Consider the following 25,956-nt stretch of genomic DNA (forward strand, 5'->3'; position numbering starts at 1 on the left):
TAGGAAAGTCTGAGACTCTCATCTTCAATTAACTGTTACCAAAAAGCAAGAAGTGGAGCTGTGGCTTGGCTCCACTGGCAGAGTGCAAGCCTTGAACACAAAAGCTCAGAAATAGTGCCCAGGCCCTGAGTTCAAGCCGCAGGACTGGCACCCCCTCCACCCCCCTCCATCCAAAAAAGAAAAATAGACTTCTACTGGGTGCCACTGGTGTCTCACATTGTACTCTTAACTACTTGGAAGGCTGAGGTTGGTAGGATCATAGTGTAAGGCTGATGTGGGCAGAAGTCTTGGAGACTTCGCCTCAGAGCAGTGAGTGGCATGTGCCTGTAGCTCTAGCTACCACAGGAGGCCTCGGATAGGACGATTGCAGCGCAGGCACATTCTTGGGCAGGAAGCAAAAATAACCAGTACAAAAAGAACTGGAGATAGAATGCCTGCCTAACAAATACAAAGCCCCAAGTTCAAACCCTAGTACACACACACACATCCCAAAACCAGGCACCCGCACCTGGTGTGTCCCCTGGAGTACCGTGTGTACGCAGGGGACTTGAGCCCTGACAGCCTGCGTGCCTTCTGGGTGGGGCCTCAGAATCGGAGATGAGCAGCGCTGGCGGCCGGCTGGCCAGCTCTGTGCCTGCCTTGGGTCACTTTAACTTGGCTCTCTTCCAGGAGCGGTGAGGCAGGCATCTCACATCAGCTCCCCAGGACGCTGCAGGAGGGTCGAAGGAGCCTCGGCGAGGCACTCTCTCATCGCTGAGTCCTTGCAGGGCCGGGCCAGGTGGATGGCCAGCACGGCCACCATGCACACTGTCCTTCGGGCTTCTGGATGAGCAGAAGCTGGGAGAGGTGTTGGGAGAGCAGAGGCAGCATGGGCCCCAGGCAGGGCTCACAAGACAGAGGCTGGGTTAGCCCGGGGCGGTGAGGGCCAGGACGGGCCTCCGGTCTCAGTTGGGGTAGCTAGGGTTGCGGGGCGGTGCTTTCCGGCCATCAGCACCTCACACTCCCAGTACTGTCCCCAGGCTGGGGGACATAGTTGTGCTGGAGGCGGCAAGGGGTCTGGGCTCAGCCCTGACTGGGGACTTGGGGTCAGGCTGAGTGCCCCTTAAGGGCCAGGGCCATCTCTGAGTATCACAGGTGGGTAGAGTCTGCCTTCTATCACATCCGCTCTGCCCAGCTGCCACCAAAGAGCAAAGAGCAAAGGCAGGGTCTCGTGAGGCTGCGGAAACCCTGGGGTCCCACGCTCTGCCACGAGCTTGGAGGTCCAAGCCGGGCTGGCTTTCCTGGCACAAGGTGTCAGGATGCCCCTCTCCTACCGAGGTGGTACCCTGTGTGGTACAGGAGCAGGGAGCAGCAGGCTGATCACAGCCCGGACCCCTGGCAGGACTCTTTGCCTTCAAGATTGGCGTTTGTGAACTTGAATTTTAATTAAGAGAAACTGGGTTAAGTGCCTTTTGCGGCCTCCCTGCCGAGCTAGTACTCACGCCGCAGCTTTGGTCCCTTGAGTGCTGGCTTGCTTCGTTCACATTATCTCACTAATGCTCCTCCAAGGCTGCTGGCTGGCAAGTTACTCCACCTTGCAGACGGGGAGACCGAGGCCCACAGGGGCTATTGTGCTGCTGGTGGGAACAGTGCAGAGCAGGCTCCTCCCAGCACCCTGCTTCTGCAGCCCTTGGTAGCAGGGTGGGCAGCACTGCTGGTGCCATGGCTAGGCCCCCATGACACTCCCTGTGCAGACAGGCAAGCAGCTCCTTGCCTGCAGCTGCTGGGCAGCCTAGGGCTAGGGGACCCCTCCTTGGCCGTGCTGGCTAGCAGTGGCTCCCCTGCAGCTGCGGACTTCTGGGAGGATACTATTTCCCTAGCCTTGCTTCCCTTGGGAGCTGAGCCATCAGGGCCGGGGAGGACAGAATGAAGGCCCCAGAGGGAGAGGGCATAGCCCTGTACCAGGCTGCGTCCATTGCCCTCTCCTCCCGCTTGAGCAGTTTGGCCAACCTTCCTGACAGTGGGAGTAGTATATGAGGCCGATGGCCAGCAAAGGCTGAGTTAATGTGGAATTAAGCTCAGTTTGCACAAGTAAGTTACTACTGAAATGCATCTGAAGGGCTGGCACTATGCCGAGCCTTCTGGGTTCAGTTGCTTGCTGGGTGCTGAGCTCCCTCCCCAAGGAACACCTGCAGGGGTCACAGAGGGGCAAGGGCTGCTGGGGGGGGGGCATGGCAGAGGGCTTTTCTTTTGCGTGGTGGCTGCAAAGGGGCCTGTCCCTAGCTTACGGTGCAGTTGGGCTTCCACGGGGAGTGTGGGTTGTGTGGCAGGATGGTGCCCAAGAAGAGGGAAGGAAGACAGCAGCAAGGGAGCCACTGGGCTCAAGGCTCACTACTCCCCTGGCCGCTAACCTGCAGCCACCTCAGCCCTCCTGGCCCTCAGACTTGAGCCAGCCCTAGCATTTCCAGACAGCTGAGTGGAGCCGGGCCTGAGTTAAGGTGGACAGAGGGAGGCCAGGATGATGGTCGCCCCTGGCAATGGCGCAGGGCAGCACTGGGAGAGAGGCCCCAAGCCCTGCCCTGCTGCCCAGAGGCAGGCGTCGGGGCAGCCACCCTGGAGGAGGGAGCCAGCCCCTCCCCAGGACCATTTGAGGGCTCGTGAGTTCCTAGCTACTCCTGGGACTCCTTGTCACAGAAGTGTCCCCGCCAGGGAGCAGGGGACCGAGGTCTCCTAGCAAGTGCTCCAACTGGGCTCTGTGTAGCCAGGCTTCGCCCATCCCTGTCCGCATCTGACGGTTGTTCTGCTGTGTTTGCAGGTCCTTGGTGCTGAATCGCCTGCGCCCAGCCCACAGCGGGGGTGGGAAGCCCCCCTCCGGCTCCCCTCGGTGGCGGAGCAGAGGCTACCGCTGCATCGGAGGGGTCCTCTACAAGGTGTCGGCCAACAAGCTCTCCAAGACCTCCGGCCGGCCGGGGGACAGCGGCAGGGGTCTCCTCCGCACAGGTGAGGCCAGGCCCTGGAGGGCGAGGGGCCCGCTGTGCGGCATGGAGCTTCAATCTGCATATGCGCAGTGTGGGCAGCTGTCTGTAGTGAGGCCTCTGGGGCAGCAGGAGCAGCGAGGGTGCTGGGGGCCTGTGGCCTGCAGTCCCCTGGGGAGGAACGGCAGCGCTGCCGCTCACATGGCTGAGCAGACCCTGATTTTCCGGGGGGGGGGGGGGCGGGCTGTGCATGCGTGTCTGTGTTCTGCTCCTGGACAAAGGATGAGCCAGGTATGGTAAACATGCCCGGGCGAGCAGACACCTGGGGCCGCGCTGCTCCTAATCGCGTTGGCAACGCCTCACCGACCACCTCAGAGGCGGCGGCCGCCACCGCCGCCACCTCCTCCTCCTCCTCCTCCTCCTCCTCCTCCTGAGCGGAGTCAGGCGAGGGGAAGGAAACGCGTTAGATGTGCCTATTGTACAAATTAACTAGAAAAGTATTTTGGTTTCAGTTCCATTTTATCCTTTCCATTGTCCATCAAAAACACAGCGACACGTGAGATTGCTGGTTATTGTGGGGTCATAGGGGTCACGGGGGCGGGGTGCCCAGGTCGGGGCAGGGTCTGGAGGACACCCCTCCCTGGGAGCCAGCCCCTCCACATCCCTGCCTAGCTGTGTTCCCGGGGCTGCTCCAGCACTAGAATTCCCAGCTAGTGTTTTCCAGGTGGGATGCACCGACATGGTTTCTGAGTCGCCGCTGGGCAGAGTCTGGTGCACCGCTCGAGAACCCGAGGCCCTGGGCCTCTGATGCCCTGTCCACCCCACCGTGGTCTCCATGTGCCCCACACCCCCAGGGCTCAGTGACCAGTGCCTTGGGTTGGGACGCAGGCTCTCTCTGGTCACTTCTGACCAGAGCCACACCCACAGGAAGTGACCGCCACCATCGTGTGACTGTGTGGCTCAGGCTGGTGCAACTTCAGCCAACACTGGGCCGACGTGATTGGTCACCAGGGCTCCTGTTCCGTCCTTCTGTGCCTGGGTCCTGATGCCCACAGGCACTGGCCTGGGCCTGGTGACCCTGAGGTGAGGCTACACCCCATGCCTGTCCCTCACTCCCTCACATCCAGGAGAGCCCTGTGGAGGAGAGCAGGGCGGGAATCTCAAGGCCCTTGCTACAGCCTTCTCTGCCAAGCCAGCACAGGCTGCCACCAAATAGAGCGACACCTGCCTGTGTCCTGCTGACCAGCTTTGGTGACTGTGGGACACCTAAGCAGAGGTGGAGCTGGCAGGGCCGCAGCTTACCTACCAAGGGCAGGAGAAGTAGTAGGTAGCTGGAAGCTCTGCTTCCTGGACACCACCTACTGGCGGTGCTCTCCCCGCCCCCACGGCCCCACCTACTGGGAGGGAGTGGCTAGATCCCAGTTGTGGACTGTTGCAAGGGCCCGCTTAGAGGAATCATAATTAAAAAACTTCCACCCCTGGTGTCAGCCAGAAAGCCCCCCCTCTGAGCCCACAAGGACAGTTACATTTGTCTCCCCTGCTCCCCTCCTTCACTGGGGAGAACATCACCAGAGGTGCCAGCCCATGCCCTGCCCTGGGGGGGGGGGTCCTTGTCCACTGCTCCAGCAGCACTTCATCCCTGCTGCCCCTCCCTGAGCTCTCTGCCACTCCTATGCTGAGCAGTCCAGGGCTTGGAGCAGCTCCTCTGACCTGGGAACGGGCCACCGAGGTTGGCTCAGCAGGGCAGGGCTGCACCCCAGACCAAGCCAGGCACTGCCACCCACTGGCTCTGGCTTGGGGGGGTATGGGGTGTCTGGCTCTGGGAGCCGGGACGCCCCTGGGGCCGGGCTGGGGAGCCAGTGTCTACTCTGGGGTGTGGAAGTGCTCTGTGGCGGGGGGGGGGGGGGGCTGTTGAGTTGAACTATTTGCACCTCCAGTTCCTCTTTCCAAGCCAGCTACTTTATGTGCATTTTTAACACTGCAGAGCATTGGGAAAGGCGCCCTCCCCTCCTGTCAGAACTCCCGCTGCGTGCCCCGTGCTGTCAGGTTTTTTTTTTTAAAGCAGAAAGTAGAAAGAGAAGACTGCCCCCGCCTACCAGGGCTGACAGGCAGCACGTGATGCCCGCGTGCCCCAGCCGGGAGCAGATGGTGCCAGTGTCACCCGCCGCCGGGCGACAGCCGGGGAGCCAGGGCTCATTGACAGGCTATCGCGTTGCGTGTCCGCACTGCAAGGCTGGCAGGTGCAGGGGCATCTGCCACCTGGACAGGGCTTCGCTGCAGCCCTCCGGACAGGTGTTCTCAGCTGGGAGCACAGACCACTCGGACCTCCTTCCTAGATGCCCCCCGCAGGCCCTGTGCCCCTCCCTGCCTCACACTTCCCTCTGTCCTCCCCACCGAGAGGCCCCGTTCCCAGCCCCCTTGTGCTCCCAGGGCCTTGCCACAGAGGCCCCCCTTCCTGCTAGGTGTCCAGCCACTCAGCGCTGGAGCTCCTTTCAAACTTGACACGGGGCTTCAGCCAGGGGCTGCAGAAGGGCAGTGCCAGCCACCCACCCTGCTCAGGTCGGAGAACCCACGGAGTCCACACAGCAGGCCGGCTCTTCCTGATGGGCCTGACCCTGTGCCGGGCCCCATGTTTATAAGGTGCTAAGAGTCTAAGTATAGTGCACCCCTGGCCCCTTCCCCTGCCCAGAGGGCATGAGGAGAGTGTGGGAGCTCTCAAGATCAAGTAGCTGCCGGACACCTGGGGAGCGGGAGGGCCTGGCCCGGCCTGTGGGCTCAGAGGTCTGCGTTTGGACAGGCGTGGCCTGCAGAGGAAAGGCCACACAGGTTGAAGGGGGACGAGTCGTGGAGGCCTTAGTGTGAGCTTGGAGTGTTGCTGTAGTAATCCTCCAACCTACATCAGAGCGCAGACAGAGAGCCGGGCTGGCTGCACTTTAGAACATCCCTTTTCTAAAGCTGGATGGCTTCATCATTACCTCGGCTCCTTGGAATTTCTGAGTGATGTCATCCCTGCCTCCTAGTGCCCTATCTATTTCAGCAGCTGCTCCGCAGGAAACTGGATCTGGTGTGGGAAGGGTCATGTGCGTATTTGAGGAACCCAGGAAAGCCGTCCCGAGAAGGCTGCCTGTGACCCTGGGGCTAGCCTGCCTTTAAAAGGCACGCCTGTAATCCTAGCTGCTCAGGAGACCAAGACCTAAGGATGGTAGTTCTAAGCCAGCCCAGGCAGGAAGGCCTGTGAGCCTCTGATCTCCAATTAGCCAGCAAAAAGCCTGAAGTAAAGCTGTGTCTCAAGTGGTAGAGTGCTAGCCTTGGGCAAAAAAAAAAAAAACTCAGGGACAGTGCCCAGCCCCTGAGTTCAAGACCCAGCATGCGCACACCCACACACATGCACACATGTACTCACACACTCACACACACAAACAGTGAACCGGGAGCAGGTGGCTCACACTTACAATCCTAGCCTAGCAGTTCAAGAGGCTGAAATGTAGAGAATCAAAATGTGAAGCCACCAGCCTACTCAGAAAAGTCCTGGAGGCTCCATCTCCAGTTAACCTGCAAAAAGCTGGGCTGGAAGCATGGCCCAAGTGGTAGCATGCCAGCTGTGAGCAAGGAAGCCCATCAAGAGTGTAAGGCCCTGAGTTCAAACCAAAGGACTAGGAGGAAAACAAAAAGGCAAGCCTCCTGAGAGTCTGGGACTCCCGTGGGTGCCCTTCCTCCCAACCCTGGGAGCCCATCCCGCCTGCCCTCCCCCTCAGGTGGCTGAGGCCTGCCTGGGAGCCCATCCTCTGAATCCCAGGGAGCCCCGGCCTGTGTCCCGGGCTGCGCTCCTGCACCCAGGGCCACAGTCATGGCCAGCGCCGCCCGCGCTCGCTCCCACATCTCATCCGGGCTGTCGTTTGTAAGATGTTGTTGTCTTGGTCTTCTTTTCTTTTTTGAACTCGCACCTCTGCCCTCTGAGTAGCTGGGATTAGGCGGAGCTGCTATACTCAGCTGATTCACAACCGTTCAAAACCCTGAAACCATTCCTCCTACACCGCCAGACCACGTGTGGCCACGCTCTCCCTGTTGGGCCTCCCTTATGCGCTGACAGGGGGAGGGCCACCAGTCGCCTGGTGACTTCCTGGATGGCCAGGCAGAGAACAGAGCCTGGAGCTGTGTCCCCAGGCTGAGGGCCTGTTCCCTGAGCCACCTGGCTGCCAGGGTGGACAGGGTCAGTCAGCACCAAGTGTGGTCTTGGGGACCAGCAGGCCACTTCAGCCCTTGGTCCAAGCAGTCCATCCCCTGGTATGCTGGCTCTGAAGACACCCTGAGTCTGGCCACCCAGAGGGCGTGGCTGTGGAGGGAGGGCCCTGGAGGAGGCCTGAGCTGAGTGCTGGGGATCTCCAGGGCCTTGCAGAGGGCTGTGGCCTGATGCCTGTCTCTTGCCGCAGGCCGCGTGGACACTGCTAGCAGCTGCAGCCGTTCGCTTGCCAGGTGAGTCCCCGGAGGTGGGCGGGTAGGGGCTCCTGGCTTGCCCTCAGGCCCACGAACCTCTCCCCGTGTCCAGCCGGGCTGTCCAGCGCAGCCTGGCCATCATCCGCCAGGCGAAGCAGAAGAAGAAAAAGAGAGAGTACTGCATGTATTACAACCGCTTCGGCAGGTGCAACCGCGGAGAGCACTGCCCCTACATCCACGACCCGGAGAAGGTGGCTGTGTGCACCAGGTACTAACCCTAACCCTAACCCTAACCCTAACCCTAACCCTAACCCTTCGTCCCCCAGCAACTTGGGGGTCTTTGTAGGCCCTCTCCCTTCCCTGCCCGCCTCAAACCCTGTGCCCTGTGCTGCAGGTTTCTCCGTGGCACGTGCAAGAAGACGGATGGGACCTGCCCTTTCTCCCACCACGTGTCCAAGGAGAAGGTGAGGTGGCCCCACCCCAGGTCCTGCGGGGAGCTGTGACCCTGTGCCCACTCCTCCCCCATGTGGGGGTTGTGCCCTAGCTCTGTCTTCCCTGGCTCCAAGACAGCCCCTAGCTGGGGCGCACATATGAGACAGCTCCCTTCCCCAGGCCCTGCAGACAGGCCAGACTCCTCTCCACGTCCACTACATACACCAGAGGTGGCCCCGTGGTGCCAGTGGGGTAGGGGTAAGCCTCCCCTGTCTCTCTAGGCACGGGCATCCTGAGAGTCCTGAGGAAGGCCAGAGGCCTCCGTGGGCAGAGGGGGTCAGAGAGGAGAGCTGTGGTGGGTGTCACTGTCCCCACGGGCTGAGAGAGCACCCCATAGGCCAAGGCCACATGGAGCCTGGACCAGAGAGCAGGTAGCCCGGCCCCGTGGCCCAGGCCCACCCATGGCCCCGAGGAGCCTCCTGGGGTGCTGGGAAGGGCAGGGTCGGCGTGAGGGGGCCACGCTGCTGTTCTGACAGCTTTTCCCCTTGAGGAGCTTGGAGAGAATCAGCATTTTTCTCCCTAATCGAGCTTCGAAACTCTGTCGTGAGCAATTTGGAAATTCACGTCGAGTTTCGGGTTCATTAAGCTCCAGCTCCAAAGCGGGCACGCGCTCCAAGCTGTCTAATGTGGGCCGCACCAGCGCCCTGAGTTAATGTTATTGTTATTTGTGTGGACGTGGTGGGGTGCAAACAAGGTTAATTGAAATGAGAACGCAGTTTCCTCTTGGTAACGGCCCCGCGCTGACAGCCAGGAGGAGTGCCGTTTGGTGCAAGAGTTGGCTTTATTATCCCTTTTTATTAGAGCTAATTTGGGCTCTATATCAAAAACCACATTAAGGGAATTGTCTACAGCCGTACCACCGCCAGCCCCAATCGGGCCCCAGCCCTCCTTCCCTCTGCGGCTGCAGTTAAAAGACAATTAAACATAAACTCTTGCTCAGTAAATCACCCTTTGTTTCTTTGATTTCTCCCTCCTTCCCACTCCACGCCAGGGCTACTGCCCTGCTCTTCCAGCCTCAGCGAGGTTTGGTTCGGCCTTTCTCTCCCCACCCGACCCCAGAACCCGGACTTCTCTACGCCTCTCTGGGGTGGGGGCTGGACCCGGGGGCCCTTGGGCCCTGGTGTGTTTTTGAGTGTGAGCAGCGCTCAGGGATTGCAGGGAGAAAGAAAGACATGACCACCTGGAGTCCTGACTTGGGGCCAGTGGGAAGGGACGCTAGAGGAGACCCGCAGGGTCCCTGCGGGCAGCGGTGGCACTGCTCCAGCCCACAGCTGGTGGCTGGCTCACGGGAGGAGTAGGGGAGAGGCTCCCTGGAAGGGTAGAGACACACCCTCTTCTGGGTGCCCCAGGTGCTGTGCCTGGATTCTGCCCTATGCCTAGAACTGGGCAGCCGAGTCTCAGCCTCCAGCCGCTGAGACCACAGGCCTGCACCCGGCCTGGCCAGCTGGCGCTTCCACCTGTAGAGCAGCTGCTGGTGCGGGTACCGGCCGGGCTCACCCCCACCCCCGCCCTGCTCCCCACAGATGCCTGTGTGCTCCTACTTCCTGAAGGGAATCTGCAACAACAGCAACTGCCCCTACAGCCACGTGTACGTGTCCCGCAAGGCCGAGGTCTGCAAGGACTTCCTCAAAGGCTACTGCCCGCTGGGCACCAAGGTGAGCGCCTCAGGTGGGCCTGTGACTCCCCTCAGGTGCCCTTAGCCCCTCTGGTGTCTGCTCCTGCGGCCCTTTGCGGGATGGCGTCCACCTCACTGGAGACTCGGGTCCAGCTGCCAACCGTGGGCCTGGTGCGGGGGGGGGGGGGGGGAGGGCGGGTCTGAGATGGTTATTGCTGGGTGCCCACCCTGTGCCCTGCTCCAGGCAGGTGAGGTGCCTGCCCGGCTGCCCGGGCAGCTAAGGAAGGCCCCCTGCCGGGCGGGGGTGAAACTGCCCCGACTTAGCAAGGTCCCCCCCCCCCCCCCCGTGCACCCTGACCCTCCCACTGTGGGGCCCACCAGGGGGTTCTGCAGCCCCGGTAGAGTGGGGCCGAGCCTGAGCCGGGCCCCTCAGCACCTGAGAAGGCTATGGCTGCTCAGCCTGCGTCAGGCCCACAGTGGCTTTGCCTCCGAGGTGACAGGCTGCAGACACCGGGGAGGGTGAGCTCAGAGCTAGCCCTCCTCACACAGCCCTCCCGCTCCGGTGGGGGACAGCTGCTGCTGCTGTGTCCCGCCCGCCCCACCGTCCCGGCCCCCCCCCCCCCCCCCGCCCCACGCAGCCCTCGGCAGTGGGTTGAGCCTGCAGGGTGTCCCGCCCGCCCCACCGTCCCGGCCTCCCCCCCCCCACGCAGCCCTCGGCAGTGGGTTGAGCCTGCGGGGTGTCCCTACCGCCCCCCCCCCACGGCGCAACCCTCGGCAGTGGGTTGAGCCTGCAGGGTGTCCCGCCCGCCCCACCGTCCCGGCCCCCCCCCCCCACGCAGCCCTCGGCAGTGGGTTGAGCCTGCGGGGTGTCCTGACCACCCCCCTTCCAGCTCTGCCACCCGGGAATGGGGCTGGCCCATCAGCACGACTGTGGGAGGCTGGCAGTGAGGTCTGGCTGGCCGGCCAGGCACTTGGAGGGGCACTGGAGGCTGGCAGGCAGGCACCAACGGGTTGGTGAAGCCTGGCGGGGGCAGTCAGGTGCAGACAGAGCAGGACCCCACTGAGCTGACCAACGATTAGTGTAAAATGTTCCAACTTCAATGAAAATATCAAGACGATGTTTAAGTCGTGCTTCTATTAGAGAGGAAGTGCTTACTGCGTCCCTTTCGGCGCGCGCGCGGTGTCAGCGGCGTCGCTGGCGCATGATGGATGGCGGCTTGTAATTATATATGGGAAAGCGCTGAGCAGGCCAGATCAGCACGAGGGAGGCAGCAGCCTGGGCCTGCGAGGGTTAATTTTATTCTCTAAATAATATAAAAAGTGCTGAGTCGTCAGCTTGCGCCTGAAGTGGAAGTCCTCAAATGGGCCCCAGAGAGTTTATAATATTCCACTGAATCAAGTGAAATTGTTAACCTTGCTTCATAAAGCCATGGCTTGTTAAAGAGGCGCATTCCCTTTTCTGTTGAATAATTTAGGTTGGGAGTAAATCTCCACTCCTCCCCGGTCTTACCTCTTCCCCACAGTGGCGACTCAGAGGTCAGCGCGGGGCAGGCCGGGCCGGGCCGGGCCACCCCACCCCTCCTGGGCCTGACTGGGCCTGAGGCCGATGCCAGGCTGGCCAGGTGTTTCCTGGGGATAGTGCTCTCCCTAGGGGTCTCAGGGGTGGCACCGAGTGTGCACGATATTGGCCTTCCTTGGATCCCTGCGCCCGGTGGGTAGAACTGTGCCGGCCACGCCCTTCCACTCTTCCCCCTCCCTGGGGGCACCACTCCATAGGTGCCCGAGTGTATTCTGCTGTGTTGAAACCTGATGCTCAGCCCTCCTCTTCCCCTTCCTGTTGCTCAGGCCCCTCCCTACCCTTTCCCAAGAGCTGGGGCCTCCGCCCAGCTCCTGTGCGGCTCCGCCCCTTCCTGCACCTCCTCTCCCTGCCTCCTCGCACGCATGGCCTCTGCCAGGGCCCTTCCTTCAGCCGATGTCCTCGTTTTTGTGGGGTGCACAGTCCTTCCATTGCTCCCGTGGTTGGAGTACTGTGGTCTGTTGCGGGGCTTTCTATCCACAGAGAGCACTGTGTCGGCTGCTACTGGCTTCACCGGCTGTGGCCGGGGCCCTGGGTGCTGAGGTGCCAGCCACCTGCACAGGCCATGCCAGCACTGGGCTCAGCTTGAGACGGAGGCAGAGCCAGACTGCCCGTCCTCCCCAGGCCAACGCTGACAGCAGGGCCCGGGGATTCGCACTTCTTCTTGTAGTCAGCCCATCCCCCAGAAGTGCTCCGACCTGTGACCTGTGCCGTCACCTGCCCGACTCAGGGCTTTGCCCCAACCTGCAACATCGCCCTCCTATCTCGGGGCTTCGGTGGGTTTTGGCCTCAGTGCTAGAGACTGGGCCTCGGTCTTCACACATTAGAAAGCATTTTATCCTAAGTTACTATTTTTACTTTTACTGTGGGTCAGGCTGAGGACATAGTGGTAGAACACTTTTGTTACTTACTTAACAAAAACTGCATTTTAATCATTTTTATTAGCATACATTCCTTTGATTTCATGACATTCCCACATGTCCCACTTGACCTTCACCCCCCCATCCCCCATCGCTCTCCCTCACCCCTCTCCCTTCCTTTTTTTTTTTTTTTTTTGCCCATCCTAGGGCTGGACTTCAGGGCCTGGGCGCTGTCCCTGAGCCTCTCTGTGCTCTACTACTTGAGCCGCAGCACCACTTCTGGCCTTTTCTGTGTATGTGGTGCTGAGGACTGGAACCCGGGGCCTCATGCATGCGAGGCGAGCGCTCTACCACGGAGCCCCTGCCCATCCCCTCTCGGCATCGTTTCAACAGGCTTTACCCTTCTCTCAACCATGCTCATTCTCTCACCTGTGGGCCCAGCTGCCTTTGCCAGCGCTGCCCCAGCACAGCCTTCCTCACCTTCCTCTGCTGGTCAGTAGCTTTTTTTGAGGTTCCTGATGGTGTTTTAAGTGGTCTCAAAATTATTTACCTCCATCTTCCCTTTTCCCTTCTCTTTTTCCTTTTAAGTAGTCCTTTAGCTCTTTATCTATACATATAAAGTATGTACATATATAGCTATATATATATATATATATATATATATGTGAGTTTTATATATATATACACACACCTGCACATAGACCTGTATACACACATGGATAAACATAACAAAATATGCCATTATAGTCGATTGTGTGCTGGTCTTGCAGCCAAAACTCAGGGCCTGGGTGCTTGCTAGCGCTCTACCGCTTGAGCCACAGCTCAGAAGGCCATAGCAGTTTACTGGTTAACTGGAGCTAAGAGTCACACAGACTTTTCTGCCTAGGCTGGCTTTACCACAATGTTCAGATCCCAGCCTTTTGAGTAGCTAGTGCTATGCTGAGTAGAGGTGGCAGAAATGGGTGTCCTTGTCTTGTTTCTCATCTTAGAAGAAGCTCTTGTTTTTGTCATTGAACATCTTAGCTTTGAGGTTTTCATATGTGATGTTCATGTGTTAAAGTTTTTGTTTGTTTGTTTTTGTTTTTGTTTTGTCGGTTGTGGGGCTTGAACTCTGGGCCTGGACGCTGTCCCTCAGCTCTTCAACTCAAGGCAAGTGCTCTACCGCTTGAGCCACAGCGCTGCTTCCAGTTTTCTGGTGGTTTATTGGAGATAAGAGTCTCACGGACTTTCCTGCCCAGGCTGGCTTTGAACCTCAGATCTCAGCCTCCTGAGTAGCTAGGATGACAGGTGTGAGCCACCGCGCCCGGCTCCTGTCTGTTTCATTAAAGGTTTGTCAGTTTTACTGATGTTTTCAAAACAGTTCTGTTGCATTGATTTTTCTTTTTCTTTTTCTTTTTCTGCTGGTCCTGGGGCTTTAATCTCAGGGCCTGGATGCTGTCTCTGAACTTTTTTTTTTTCTTTCCCTGCTCAAGTTTAGTGCTCTGCCCCTTAAGCCACAGCTTAAGTGAGCCTAAAGCTTTTTGGTAGTTTATTAAAGGTAAAGGGTCCCACAGACTTTCCTGCCTGTGCTAGCTTTGAACTGCACTCCTCGGATCTCAGCCTTCTGAGTAGCTGGAATTACAGACATGGACCACCAGCACCTGCTCTGTAGCTTTCTTAATGGTTGCCCTGGATACTATATTATGTATTCATAATTTTTGAAATCTACTGATATTAGCATTTTACCAATTTGATTGAAGTATAGGCATTTGCCTTCCTTTATGTTCACTTAAACCATCAAACATAATTTTAGGAAACAAGAAGAGACAAAGTAGTTTCTTTGCATGTCTGAAAACAGACCAGTGAAACCTGTGGAGTGGTTTTTAGAAGGGGGAGTAGTGAGTGACACGGGAGGCTTACCGGGCACATTGTGTAGAAACATTTAAGTGAAGCACCTTGTCCACTACTAATGTGTGCTAACAAAGAAATAAAAATGGCTCACACCTGTAATCCCAGCTACTCAGGAAGCTGAGATCTGAGGATTGCAGTTCAAAGCCAGCCCAGGCAGGAAAGTCCATGAGACTTGTATCTCCAGTAAACCACCAAAAAACCAGAAGTGGCGCTGTGGCTCAAGTGGTAGAGCACTTGCCTTGAGCTGAAGAGCTGAGGGACAGTGTCCAGGCCTGGAGTTCAAGCTCCATGCCCAACAAAAAATAATGCTCGACTAAAGGCTTGACTCAAGTGATAGAGTGCCAACAATGAACAAAAAAGCTGAGCAAGAGTGCAAGGCCTTGAGTTCAAGCTCTTGTTCTAGTGTACATGCATGAGCACACAAACACACACACACACATACTAAAAATAAAAATAACGCTGGGCACCAATGGCCCACTCCTGTAATCCTAGCTACTCAGGAAACTAAAATTTGAGGCTCATGGTTTGAAGCCAACCTGGCAGGAAAAGACTGTGAGACTCTTATCTCCAATTAACCACAAAATGCTAGAAGTGGAGCTGTAGCTCAAGTGGTAGAATGCTAGCCTTGAGCAAAAGAGCTCAGGGATAGCACCTAGGCCCTGAGTTCATGCCCCAGTACCAGCACAAGAAAATTAGTTAAATCTGTAAAAAACAAAAAACAAAGAAACAAAAAAAAAATGAAAAAAGAAAGTTCAGAGTTCAATGTGTCTGTTCTTGCTCTTAATTCCTCCCTATATCCAACAGCTTTTCTCATCCCCCTTCTATTTAGAGGACTGTCTTTTAAATTCGTTTTTTCCATTCTTTTTTCTTCCCTTTCCTCTCCCTCTTTGGAGGTGACTGTCAGCTACTCAGGAGGCTGAGATCTGAGGATCACGGTTCAAAGCCAGCTGGGCAGGAAAGTCTGTGAGACTCTCTATCTCCAATTAACCACTCAGAAAACCAGAAGTGCCACTGTGGCTCAAGTGGTAGAGCACTCGCCTTGAGCTGAAGAGCTGAGGGACAGCGCCCAGGCCCCCAGTTCAAGCCCCATGAACGACCAAAAACCAAACACATTTATGATCCTGCTTTAAAGCCATGTCAGGTGACACCAGCACCTGCAGTCTTGGTGTTGGTATGTGTTGATTGTCTCTTCATTGTGTTTGAGATGATGAATCATTTTGTATGTATTGTGCCAGTCCTGGGATTTAAATTCAGAGCTTGGTTGCTGTCCCTGAGCTTTTTTTTTTAGCTAGACCTCTACCACTTGAGCCACGTCTCCACTTCTAGCTTTTTTTGTATTAAGCCAGACGTAGGGGGTGTTCTCAAGGGGGAGTGCTACCTGCCACCTCCACTTGCCCTCACTGGCACGGTAGAGGGCTTCCTTGAGATGCCTGTGGGCGTGGAGTCCTCATCTCCCACTAGGCCTCCCGGCACCTCCCACTCCACCACGCAGGAGTCCAGGCCATTGGCATCAGGGTGAACGTCCTGGCCTCTCAGCCTTCTGGGGGAGGTATGGCCCGGCCTGACCCCTGGCCAGGGTCAAGTCCAGGCTGCCCTCTCATCCTCTGCTGCCTGGGTGCTTTCCTAGGTGTGTGGCCGGAGCGGAGTGGTCACACACAGGCCGAGGGATTCTGTCTGCTAGTGTTTGCACACTGGGCAGCTCGATGCGGTGGCACCTCATTTCCAAGCCTGGGACACAGGAGCAGAGGAGCCCAGGGAGCCCTCACAAGTGCTCCAGGGTCTCTGGTGTCTGCTGGCATTTGCTGCTGTGGGCCCTGCAGGGGACAGGGACAGTGCATCTGCTCCCTCTTCATGGCACGGGAAGTCCCTTCTGTTTATTTTTATGCCAGTCTTGTCTTCCTCTTCCAGAGAGACTGGCCCATGCCTTGTAGGTTTTCAGTGCTGGGTGTGGGTGGCCCCTGGGCTCTGCCCCGCTCTGTTTAGTCTGGCTCCTTCCTATGGCCTTACCGCCAGTCTTCTCGGCCTTGTCAGAAGCCAGTTTTTGCCATGGCCGACACTATTGTCGGAGATTTCTCTCCTCACCAACCTCTGTTGTTTTCCTCACCATTTCCTCCTGCCAGGCTTCCCCAAGAAGCACCTGCCTCCACTCCACAGCCACCTGTCCCAGGAACTCTGGGCCCTGCCTGCCTGCTGTCTTTCACTCCCAGGCTGGGCTAGTTGGTAAAAGATTGGGATCAGCCAGGCGCCAGTGGCTCACACCTGTCATCCTAGCCACTCAGGAGGCTGAGACCTGAGGATCGCGGTTCAGAGCCAGCCCAGGCAGGAAAGCCCATGAGACTTTTTTTTTTTTTTTTTTGCCAGTCCTGGGGCTTAAACTCAGGGCCTGGGCACTGTCCCCGAGCTTCTTTTGCTCAAGGCTAACACACTACCACTTGAGTCACAGCGCCACGTGTGGCTTTTTCTGTGTATGTGGTACTGAGGAATTGAACCCAGGGCTTCATGCGTGCTAGGCAAGCACTCTACCACTGAGCCCCCTTCCCAGCCCAATGAGACTTTTATCTACTGTTAACCACCAGAAAATGAGAAGTGGCGCTGTGGCTCAAGCTGTAGAGCATTAACCTTGAGTTGAAGAGCTGAGGGACAGCACCGAGGCCCAGGGTTCAAGCCCCACCACCAACAAAAAAAAAGAAAAAGAAAATGTAGGTTTTCCCCATTTTCTCCGCCTTTGTGCGTCTCGCGCCCGATTCATGTTCACCCAGGCTCTTGTCTCCTTTCTTGTGCTGCAGGGACTCGCACCCCAGGCCCCCCACACCCACACCAGGCAGCGTAGGGACTCGCACCCCAGGCCCCCCACACCCACACCAGGCAGCGTAGGGACTCGCACCCCAGGCCCACACACACACACCAGGCAGCGTAGGGACTCGCACCCCAGGCCCCCCCCCCACACCCACACCAGGCACCGTAGGGACTCGCACCCCAGGCCCCCCACACACACACCAGGCAGCGTAGAGACTCACACCCCAGGCCCCCCACACCCACACCAGGCAGCGTAGGGACTCACACCCCAGGCCCACACACACACACCAGGCATCGTAGGGACTCACACCCCAGGCCCACACACACACACCAGGCAGCGTAGGGACTCGCACCCCAGGCCGCACACACACACCAGGCAGCGTAGGGACTCACACCCCAGGCCCCCCCCACACACCAGGCAGCGTAGGGACTCGCACCCCAGGCCCCCCACACCCACACCAGGCAGCGTAGGGACTCGCACCCCAGGCCCACACACACACACCAGGCAGCGTAGGGACTCGCACCCCAGGCCCCCCACACCCACACCAGGCAGCGTAGGGACTCGCACCCCAGGCCCCACACACACACCAGGCAGCGTAGGGACTCACACCCCAGGCCCCCCCCCCACACACACACCAGGCAGCATAGGGACTTGCACCCCACACACACACCAGGCAGCGTAGGGACTCGCACCCCAGGTCCCCACACCCACACCAGGCAGCGTAGGGACTCGCACCCCAGGCCCCCCACACACACACCAGGCAGCGTAGGGACTCGCACCCCAGGCCCCACACACACACCAGGCAGCGTAGGGACTCACACCCCAGGCCCCCCACACACACACACACCAGGCAGCGTAGGGACTTGCACCCCACACACACACCAGGCAGCGTAGGGACTCGCACCCCAGGTCCCCACACCCACACCAGGCAGCGTAGGGACTCGCACCCCAGGTCCCCACACCCACACCAGGCAGCGTAGGGACTCGCACCCCAGGCCCCCCCCACACACACCAGGCAGCGTAGGGACTCGCACCCCAGGCCCCCACACACACACACCAGGCACCGTAGGGACTCACACCCCAGGCCCCCCCCCATACACACACCAGGCAGCGTAGGGACTCACACCCCAGGCCCCACACACACACACCAGGCAGCGTAGGGACTCACACCCCAGGCCCCCCCCCACACCAGGCAGCGTAGGGACTCACACCCCAGGCCCCCCCCACACACACACCAGGCAGCGTAGGGACTCACACCCCAGGCCCCCCCCCCCCACACCAGGCAGCGTAGGGACTCATACCCCAGGCCCCCCCCACACACACACCAGGCAGCGTAGGGACTCGCACCCCAGGCCCCACACACACACACCAGGCAGCGTAGGGACTCACACCCCAGATCCACACACACACACCAGGCAGCGTAGGGACTCACACCCCAGGCCCCACACACACACACCAGGCAGCGTAGGGACTCACACCCCAGGCCCCCCACACACACCAGGCAGCGTAGGGACTCGCACCCCAGGCCCCCCCCACACACCAGGCAGGGTAGGGACTCACACCCCAGACCCCCCCCCCCCCACACACCAGGCAGCGTAGGCACTCGCACCCCAGGCCCCCCACATACACCAGGCAGCGTAGGGACTCACACCCCAGATCCACACACACACACCAGGCAGCGTAGGGACTCGCACCCCAGGCCCCCACACACACACCAGGCAGCGTAGGGACTCGCACCCCAGGCCCCCACACACACACACCAGGCACCGTAGGGACTCACACCCCAGATCCACACACACACACCAGGCAGTGTAGGGACTTGCACCCCAGGCCCCACACACACACACACCAGGCAGCGTAGGGACTCGCACCCCAGGTCCCACACACACACCAGGCAGCGTAGGGACTCACACCCCAGGCCCACACACACACACACCAGGCAGCGTAGGGACTCACACCCCAGGTCCCACACACACACCAGGCAGCGTAGGGACTCACACCCCAGGCCCCCCACACACACACACCAGGCAGCGTAGGGACTCGCACCCCAGGCCCCCCCCACACACACACCAGGCAGCGTAGGGACTCCCACCCCAGGCCCCCCCACACACACACCAGGCAGCGTAGGGACTCACACACCAGGCAGCGTAGGGACTCGCACCCCAGGCCCCCCCCACACACACACCAGGCAGCGTAGGGACTCCCACCCCAGGCCCCCACACACACACCAGGCAGCGTAGGGACTCACAACCCAGGCCCCCCCACACACACACCAGGCAGCGTAGGGACTCACACACCAGGCAGCGTAGGCACTCGCACCCCAGGCCCCCCCCACACACACACCAGGCAGCGTAGGGACTCACACACCAGGCAGCGTAGGGACTCGCACCCCAGGCCCCCCACACACACACAAGGCAGCGTAGGGACTCGCACCCCAGACCCCCCCCACACACACACCAGGCAGCGTAGGGACTCACACCCCAGGCCCCCCCCATACACACCAGGCAGCGTAGGGACTCACACCCCAGGCCCACACACACACACACCAGGCAGCGTAGGGACTCGCACCCCAGGCCCCCACACACACACTAGGCAGCGTAGGGACTCGCACCCCAGGCCCCCCCCCCCCACACCAGGCAGCGTAGGGACTCACACCCCAGGCCCCCCCCACACACACACCAGGCAGCGTAGGGACTCACACCCCAGGCCCCCCCCATACACACCAGGCAGCGTAGGGGCTCACACCCCAGGCCCCCCCCCACACACACCAGGCAGCGTAGGGACTCACACCCCAGGCCCCACACACACACCAGGCAGCGTAGGGACTCGCACCCCAGGCCCCACACACACACCAGGCAGCGTAGGGACTCACACCCCAGGCCCCCCCCCACACACCAGGCAGCGTAGGGACTCGCACCCCAGTCCCCCCACACACACACCAGGCAGCGTAGGGACTCGCACCCCAGGCCCCCACACACACACACCAGGCAGCGTAGGCACTCACACCCCAGGCCCCCCACACACACCAGGCAGCGTAGGGACTCGCACCCCAGACCCCACACACACACACACCAGGCAGCGTAGGGACTCACACCCCAGGCCCCCCCACACACACACCAGGCAGCGTAGGGACTCACACCCCAGGCCCACACACACACACACCAGGCAGCGTAGGGACTCGCACCCCAGGCCCCCACACACACACTAGGCAGCGTAGGGACTCGCACCCCAGGCCCCCCCCCACACACACCAGGCAGCGTAGGGACTCACACCCCAGGCCCCCCCCACACACACACCAGGCAGCGTAGGGACTCACACCCCAGGCCCCCCCATACACACCAGGCAGCGTAGGGGCTCACACCCCAGGCCCCCCACACACACACCAGGCAGCGTAGGGACTCGCACCCCAGGCCCCACACACACACCAGGCAGCGTAGGGACTCGCACCCCAGGCCCCACACACACACCAGGCAGCGTAGGGACTCACACCCCAGGCCCCCCCACACACACCAGGCAGCGTAGGGACTCGCACCCCAGGCCCCCACACACCCACACCAGGCAGCGTAGGGACTCACACCCCAGGCCCCCCACACACACACCAGGCAGCGTAGGGACTCGCACCCCAGGCCCCCACACACACACCAGGCAGCGTAGGCACTCACACCCCAGGCCCCCCACACACACCAGGCAGCGTAGGGACTCGCACCCCAGGCCCCCCCCCCCACACACACACCAGGCAACGCACACCAGGCAGCGTAGGGACTCGCACCCCACACACACACCAGGCAGCGTAGGGACTCACACCCCAGGCCCACACACACACACACACCAGGCAGCGTAGGGACTCACACCCCAGGCCCCCCACACACACCAGGCAGCGTAGGGACTCACACCCCCCCCACACACACACACCAGGCAGCGTAGGGACTCACACCCCACACACACACCAGACAGCGTAGGGACTCACACCCCACACACACACCAGGCAGCGTAGGGACTCGCACCCCAGACCCCACACACACACACCAGGCAGCGTAGGGACTCGCACCCCACACACACACCAGGCAGCGTAGGGACTCACACCCCACACACACACCAGGCATCGATCGGCCCCTGAGCGGCTCCTTCACCTGCCATGTAGCCACGCTCCTCGCCCCACGTGCTGCTTGCCTGTTTATTCTCTCTTCACTTCTGACTCATTTTAACTGGACAAATTTAGTAGTGTATGTGTGTCTGTGTGTGTGTCTGTGTGTCTGTGCACGCGCACGCACGTGCAAGTATGATTGCCAGGACTGGGACTTGAATTTAGAGCCTTGATCCCTTACTTGGCTTTTTTTTTTGCCAGTCCTGACTCTTGAACTCAGGGACTGGGCACTGTCCCTGAACTTCTTTTGCTTAAGGTGAGCACTCTACCACTTGAGTCACAGCGCCACTCCTGGCTTTTTCTGTTTATGAGGTACTGAGGAATCGAACCCAGGGCTTCATGCATGCTAGGCAAGCGCTCTACCACTAGCCACCTTCCCAGCCCCTTACATGACTTTTTTGCTCAAGGCTAGTGCCCTACCATTTGAGCCTCAGCTCTGCTTATGGCTTTTTTGGTGGTTCATTGGCAATAAGAGTCTCATGGACTTTCCTGCCCAGTCTGGCTTCAAACTGTAATCCACAGATCTCAGCCTCCTGACTAGCTAGGATTCCAGGTGTGAGCCACGGGTGCCTGGCAAATTTAGTATTTTCCAAGAACCAACTTTTTACTTCCTTGACCTACTGTTTCTGTTCTATTTCACTTTATTGCTCATGTTCCCATCTTTGGAGATGCTCTCTTTTCTAGACAATCCCTGAAGGCTGTGTGTTTCTAGTGACTTCAGCAGCAGCAGCAGCAGAGCTGAGCTGCACCGGCGCCATCTCTGGCACTCTGTGCTATCTGCCATCCCTCGCTTGGTCCAGTGGATTATCTCATGACTGTTTTCCAACTTCTCAGACCTGGGAGGGTCCTGGGTCCCTTAGTCAGGAAGCCTGATGCAGAGTAGGAGCAGGGTCCTAGTTGGAATAGAATTCCTGTCTCTGTGTTTCCGTTTTCTTTCGTGTTGCTTTTTCTTCATATCTCTTGGATGATTAAAGAAAAGACTTCCCATTCCATCCTAGATTCTTGATTGTTTTCAAAATGGTCAGAGCAGCACTTTGTGGTGGGAGCATAGTGAGCTATGTGTTCGACGCCAGTGTTTCTAGAAGCCATTGTAAAAACCTAAAACAGAAGTCCAGGATGGAGCTCAGTGGCAGACTGCTCGTCCGGCATGCAGGAGCGTTCCTCACTGGATCCACCCCAGCACCGAGGAACCAGCAGAAATGTATTTATTTAAGCAGTTTAGCGCATCAGCATTTCCACACACCATCAGTGGAGAGCTAGCAGTGCTGCCACGTCTCAGGCGCTCAGCCGCCACCACCACCATGTCCCCACAGCACCTGGCAGCACCTTCCATTCACCTGTTCACACCCACACCCCTGTCCCGGCACTAGGTGGCGCCACTGTGCCTGGGGCAGGGAACCTCAGGTCCTGTGTCACCAGCTGGGCTCAAACTACGTGGGGACAGGGGGCCCTCTGGCCTGAGTCTGCCTCCCAGGGGCACTTGGGGTCAGCCACGTCCCAGGAACAGAGCGGTAATGGCCCTGAACATGAGGCCGGAACGGGCAGGGGTTCCAGCCGGGTGGGCCTATGGCCTGAGAGGAGGTGGCTTGGAGATGGTAAGTGATTTCTAGTTTGAGCGAGTCTTCACCACGATGGGCACAAGAGCGGCTTTGGCACTGGCTGGCTTGGAGTTTGGGGGGCTGGGGCTCCTGTCACCCAGCCTGATGGGACAGCAGCTGGGGGCCGAGCCCAGCTGCGGGCAGGAGGCACAGCTCCCCTGGAAAGCCTCCTGTGGGACGGCCGTACAGGACGGGGCACTCTGACGGCACCAGGAAGAGGCTTCTGGAATCCCGTGGCCTGGCAGGCAGAGGTGGGGCCAAGCACTGCCTGGGACACCTGCCGTCTGACACGGGCCACTCCTCCTCCCCCTCAGTGGGTATAATTAGCCTCATGACAGGTGCCATGGATCGAGTGCCTGGCCCGGCCTCAGCTGACCCGCTGCACCCACCAGTCCCGCCTCTGGGCCCGAACCCCAGTCTGCAAGGTCCCCTGAGGCCTCAGGCCCTAATTAACTTCCTCCAAACTCCTGAAACACTTACCAGGATGGATGGGCCATCAGCGCTTCCCTGGCCACAGGTCTCAGGAGCCCCAGGCCGGCCACCCCTGCCGTGCGTGCCGGGGGCCAGCGGGCCTCTGCCGTCCCCACCGCAGCCCCAGCGCCGCCCTGTCCCCAGCTGTGTCTCTTCCTCCTCCAGTGCAAGAAGAAGCACACACTGCTGTGCCCAGACTTCGCTCGCAGCGGCGTGTGTCCCCACGGCGCCCAGTGCCAGTTGCTCCACCGGAACCAGAAGTGCCCTGGCCGCCGGGCCACCGCACCCCCTACCCCTGCCCACAGCGACGGCGTCCCAAGGAGCAGGGCCTCGTCCGGCCACGGATCCAGGTGGTGGGGCAGTGGGTGTGCGTGGGTGAGCTCGGGCTGGCCATCCCCCAGCACGCCGGGCTTCACGTCTAAAAGGATCCACAGAGGTGAAGGATGTAGCTCTCGGAAGAGCACTGGCCTAGCAAGGCGAGGCCCTGAGTTTGGTCCTCACCACCAAAAAAAAAAAAAAACCTGAAAGGAAGTGTTAATTGTACAAGCCTGGCACCAGTGGCTCACACTGTCATCCTAGCTACTCAGGAGGCTGAGATCTGAGGATCGCCGTTCAAAGCCAGCTGGGCAGGAAAGTCCGTGAGAGTCTTTTCTCCAATAAACCACCAGAAAACTGGAAGTGGCGCTGTGGCTCAAAATAGTAGAGCACTTGCCTTGAGCACAAAAACTCAGGGACAATGTCCAGGTTCTGAGTTCAAGCTCCAGGACTGGCAAAAATAAAAAGAAAGTCAGAGGTGGAGATGCCCATCCCTGCCCACTTGCATGCCTGGAGCCAGGTGAGGAGCACCCACAGTCCAAGACTAGCAGAGCCAAGGCATCAGCAACCCATGGAGGGAGGCGGGAGCTTTCCACGGTCCCTTCCCAACAGAGAAGGAAGCCTGGGAGGACTTAAAGGGGCTGCCGGTTCTGGCCGCCCGGTTCAGCCCCTCAGCCGAAGCTCGGGCCCAGAGCTGGGCTTGGCCTTGGGCAGCGGTGCCTGGGGGCAGGTGGGGGCCAGGGACGCCGCGTCCCGCAGCCTTCCCGAAGGTCAGCGCCCTCACGTCTGTCCTCTCTGCTTTCCTGCAGGAAGTCCTCCGCTACTCAGCGCCCTGCCAGGCAGACGCCCAGTTCCCCGGCCCCCCGGGCACTGACCCCGGCTTCTAGGGCCCTCGCCTCGGCCTCCTTGTCATCAAAGGCCGCCGCCTCCTCCTCCCCCTCCTCCGGCTCCCCCTCCCTGTCATTGGGGCCGGAGGAGCCGAGCCTCCTCCAGGAGGAGGCCTCTGCTGTGGGCAGCCTCTGCAGACTGCCTTCCTTCATCTCCCTGCAGTCTTCCCCGAGCCCAGGCGCTCACGCCAGGCCTCAGACCCCCAGGAGCCCCGCTGCCAAGGACTCAGGTGAGAGCCGGTCTCTGCGAGGCCCACCAGCACCACACACGGCTTTACTTAATGTTTTCTCTTTGAGCAGTAGCAGGGTCTGAACTTGGAACCCTGGGTTTGCTAATAAGCAGGCTCTGCTGTTTGAGTTCTCAACTAGTCACTTTCTGCATTGCTGCTTTTCTTTTCTTTTTTTTTTAAATTTGGTGCCAGTCCTGGGGATTGAACTCAGGGCCTGGGCACTGTCCCTGAGCTCTTTTGCTCAAGCCTAGAGCTCTACCACTTGACCACAGCTCCACGTTAGCTCTTTTGGTGATTAGTTAGAAATAAGTCTCACTGACTCTGCTGCCCAGGCTGGCGTGGAGCTGTGCCCCTCAGACCTCAGCCTCCCGAGTCACTAGGATGACGAGCGTGAGCCACCAGCGCCGGCTTGCAGCGGTTATCTCAAAACAAGGTCTCACTTTATACCTGGGCTGGCCTGGACTCTAATCCCAGCCGTTGTTGAAATAAAGTCTTGCACACTTTTATGCCCAGGCTGGCCTCAAGCCATGATCCCCTGATTTCCCCTTACAGGCAACTAGGATTATAGGCCTGGCCACAGAGCCCAGACGCAGGAGTCTTTAAATGCCCACCTCAGACCTTCCAAGTAGGGCCTGCAGGTGGCCTGGTGACTCAGGGCACACGTGTGCACACACCTGTGGGGGGCGGGCCAGTGAGGGGCACGTGGAGCAGTGGCTGCCGCGCAGACCACCCCAGTGAGGGCTGATTTAATTAGAAAGCACCCATTTCTGTTAATTTGTTCTGGAAGAGCACCGCGCACTCCTGGAGAGAACAGATGTTCCCTCTCCCCGATGAGCGTTTGGGGCTTGGTAAATGGCTCCACTCAGCCTTGTTTAGGAGAGAAAAGAGGATTTTATGGCTGCAAACGACCCTTTCTGTAAACATTTTACAGCTCTCCGCGTGTTTGAGTGACGATAAACCCCACGCAGCTCGGCGGGCTGCAAATTTGCGACCATACGGCTATCATTTTATTGTCATATTTCACGGTCGTAACGTTAATGGAAGATGCTGCAGGGTTCTCTAGCGGCCGCTCTCGATCAGGCGCCAGTTCCGAGGGGCCGCCTCCTGCTGGCAGCCTCCTCCGGGGTGCGGAGCTGCAGCCAGGCCGCACTGGACGGGCTGGACTGGCCGGAGCGCCAGCTCCTCCCATCCAGTGGAGCACAGCAGCTGAGGGTCTGAAGCGCTGCTGCGTGTGGAAGATGAGAAACCCAGCAGCTAGGCCCAGAGCAGGGGGGCGCAGAGGTGTGCCGTCCCGTGTGGGTGCCCCGGCAAGCTGGTGAGGCCACTAGAACCGGCGCCGGCCTGGCCAGAGGAGACTGGAGGGCGGGAAGCCGGGCTGTGTCTTTGTACGTAGTTCCTGGCACAGAGGAAGGCGTGGGCAGGAACCGGCCAGCCTGAGCCTGGCCTGTCCCGGCAGAGCAGCCCCTTGCCCCTCGGAGGAGGGTCTTACGGGGAGATGGAGTGGCACCGTGATGTGGCAGCCCCTCTGACGTAGCCGTGCCAGCAGGATGCTGTGGCTCCTGGGAGGGTGGCGGTGGCGGGAAGGGGTCGGGGGGAGGAGGGGGTGTCTCCCTGGGGCCCTGCTCGCCAGGGTCCTGCTCCAGGATCCTCCCCGCCACCCTGTCTGCCTCTGTGCAGCCTCGCCCTGCCAGCC

The 25,956-nt window shown here is 59.6% G+C and overlaps 1 protein-coding gene across 1 annotated transcript in view; it reads left to right on the top strand.

Moving 5' to 3' along the window:
* Positions 1-25,956, top strand: part of Zc3h3 (zinc finger CCCH-type containing 3) — an 82,858-nt gene that overhangs the window by 56,143 nt on the left and 759 nt on the right. The window contains exons 5-11 of the mRNA XM_042669468.1: positions 2,795-2,979; positions 7,385-7,427; positions 7,501-7,656; positions 7,783-7,852; positions 9,404-9,535; positions 22,997-23,181; positions 23,956-24,263. Coding sequence (XP_042525402.1) covers positions 2,795-2,979; positions 7,385-7,427; positions 7,501-7,656; positions 7,783-7,852; positions 9,404-9,535; positions 22,997-23,181; positions 23,956-24,263 — 1,079 coding nt within the window. The remainder of the gene's footprint in view (positions 1-2,794; positions 2,980-7,384; positions 7,428-7,500; positions 7,657-7,782; positions 7,853-9,403; positions 9,536-22,996; positions 23,182-23,955; positions 24,264-25,956) is intronic.

Source organism: Dipodomys spectabilis, unplaced genomic scaffold, assembly GCF_019054845.1.
Source record: "Dipodomys spectabilis isolate Male_0828 unplaced genomic scaffold, ASM1905484v1 ptg000495l, whole genome shotgun sequence".
NCBI classification, from domain to species: Eukaryota; Metazoa; Chordata; class Mammalia; order Rodentia; family Heteromyidae; genus Dipodomys; species Dipodomys spectabilis.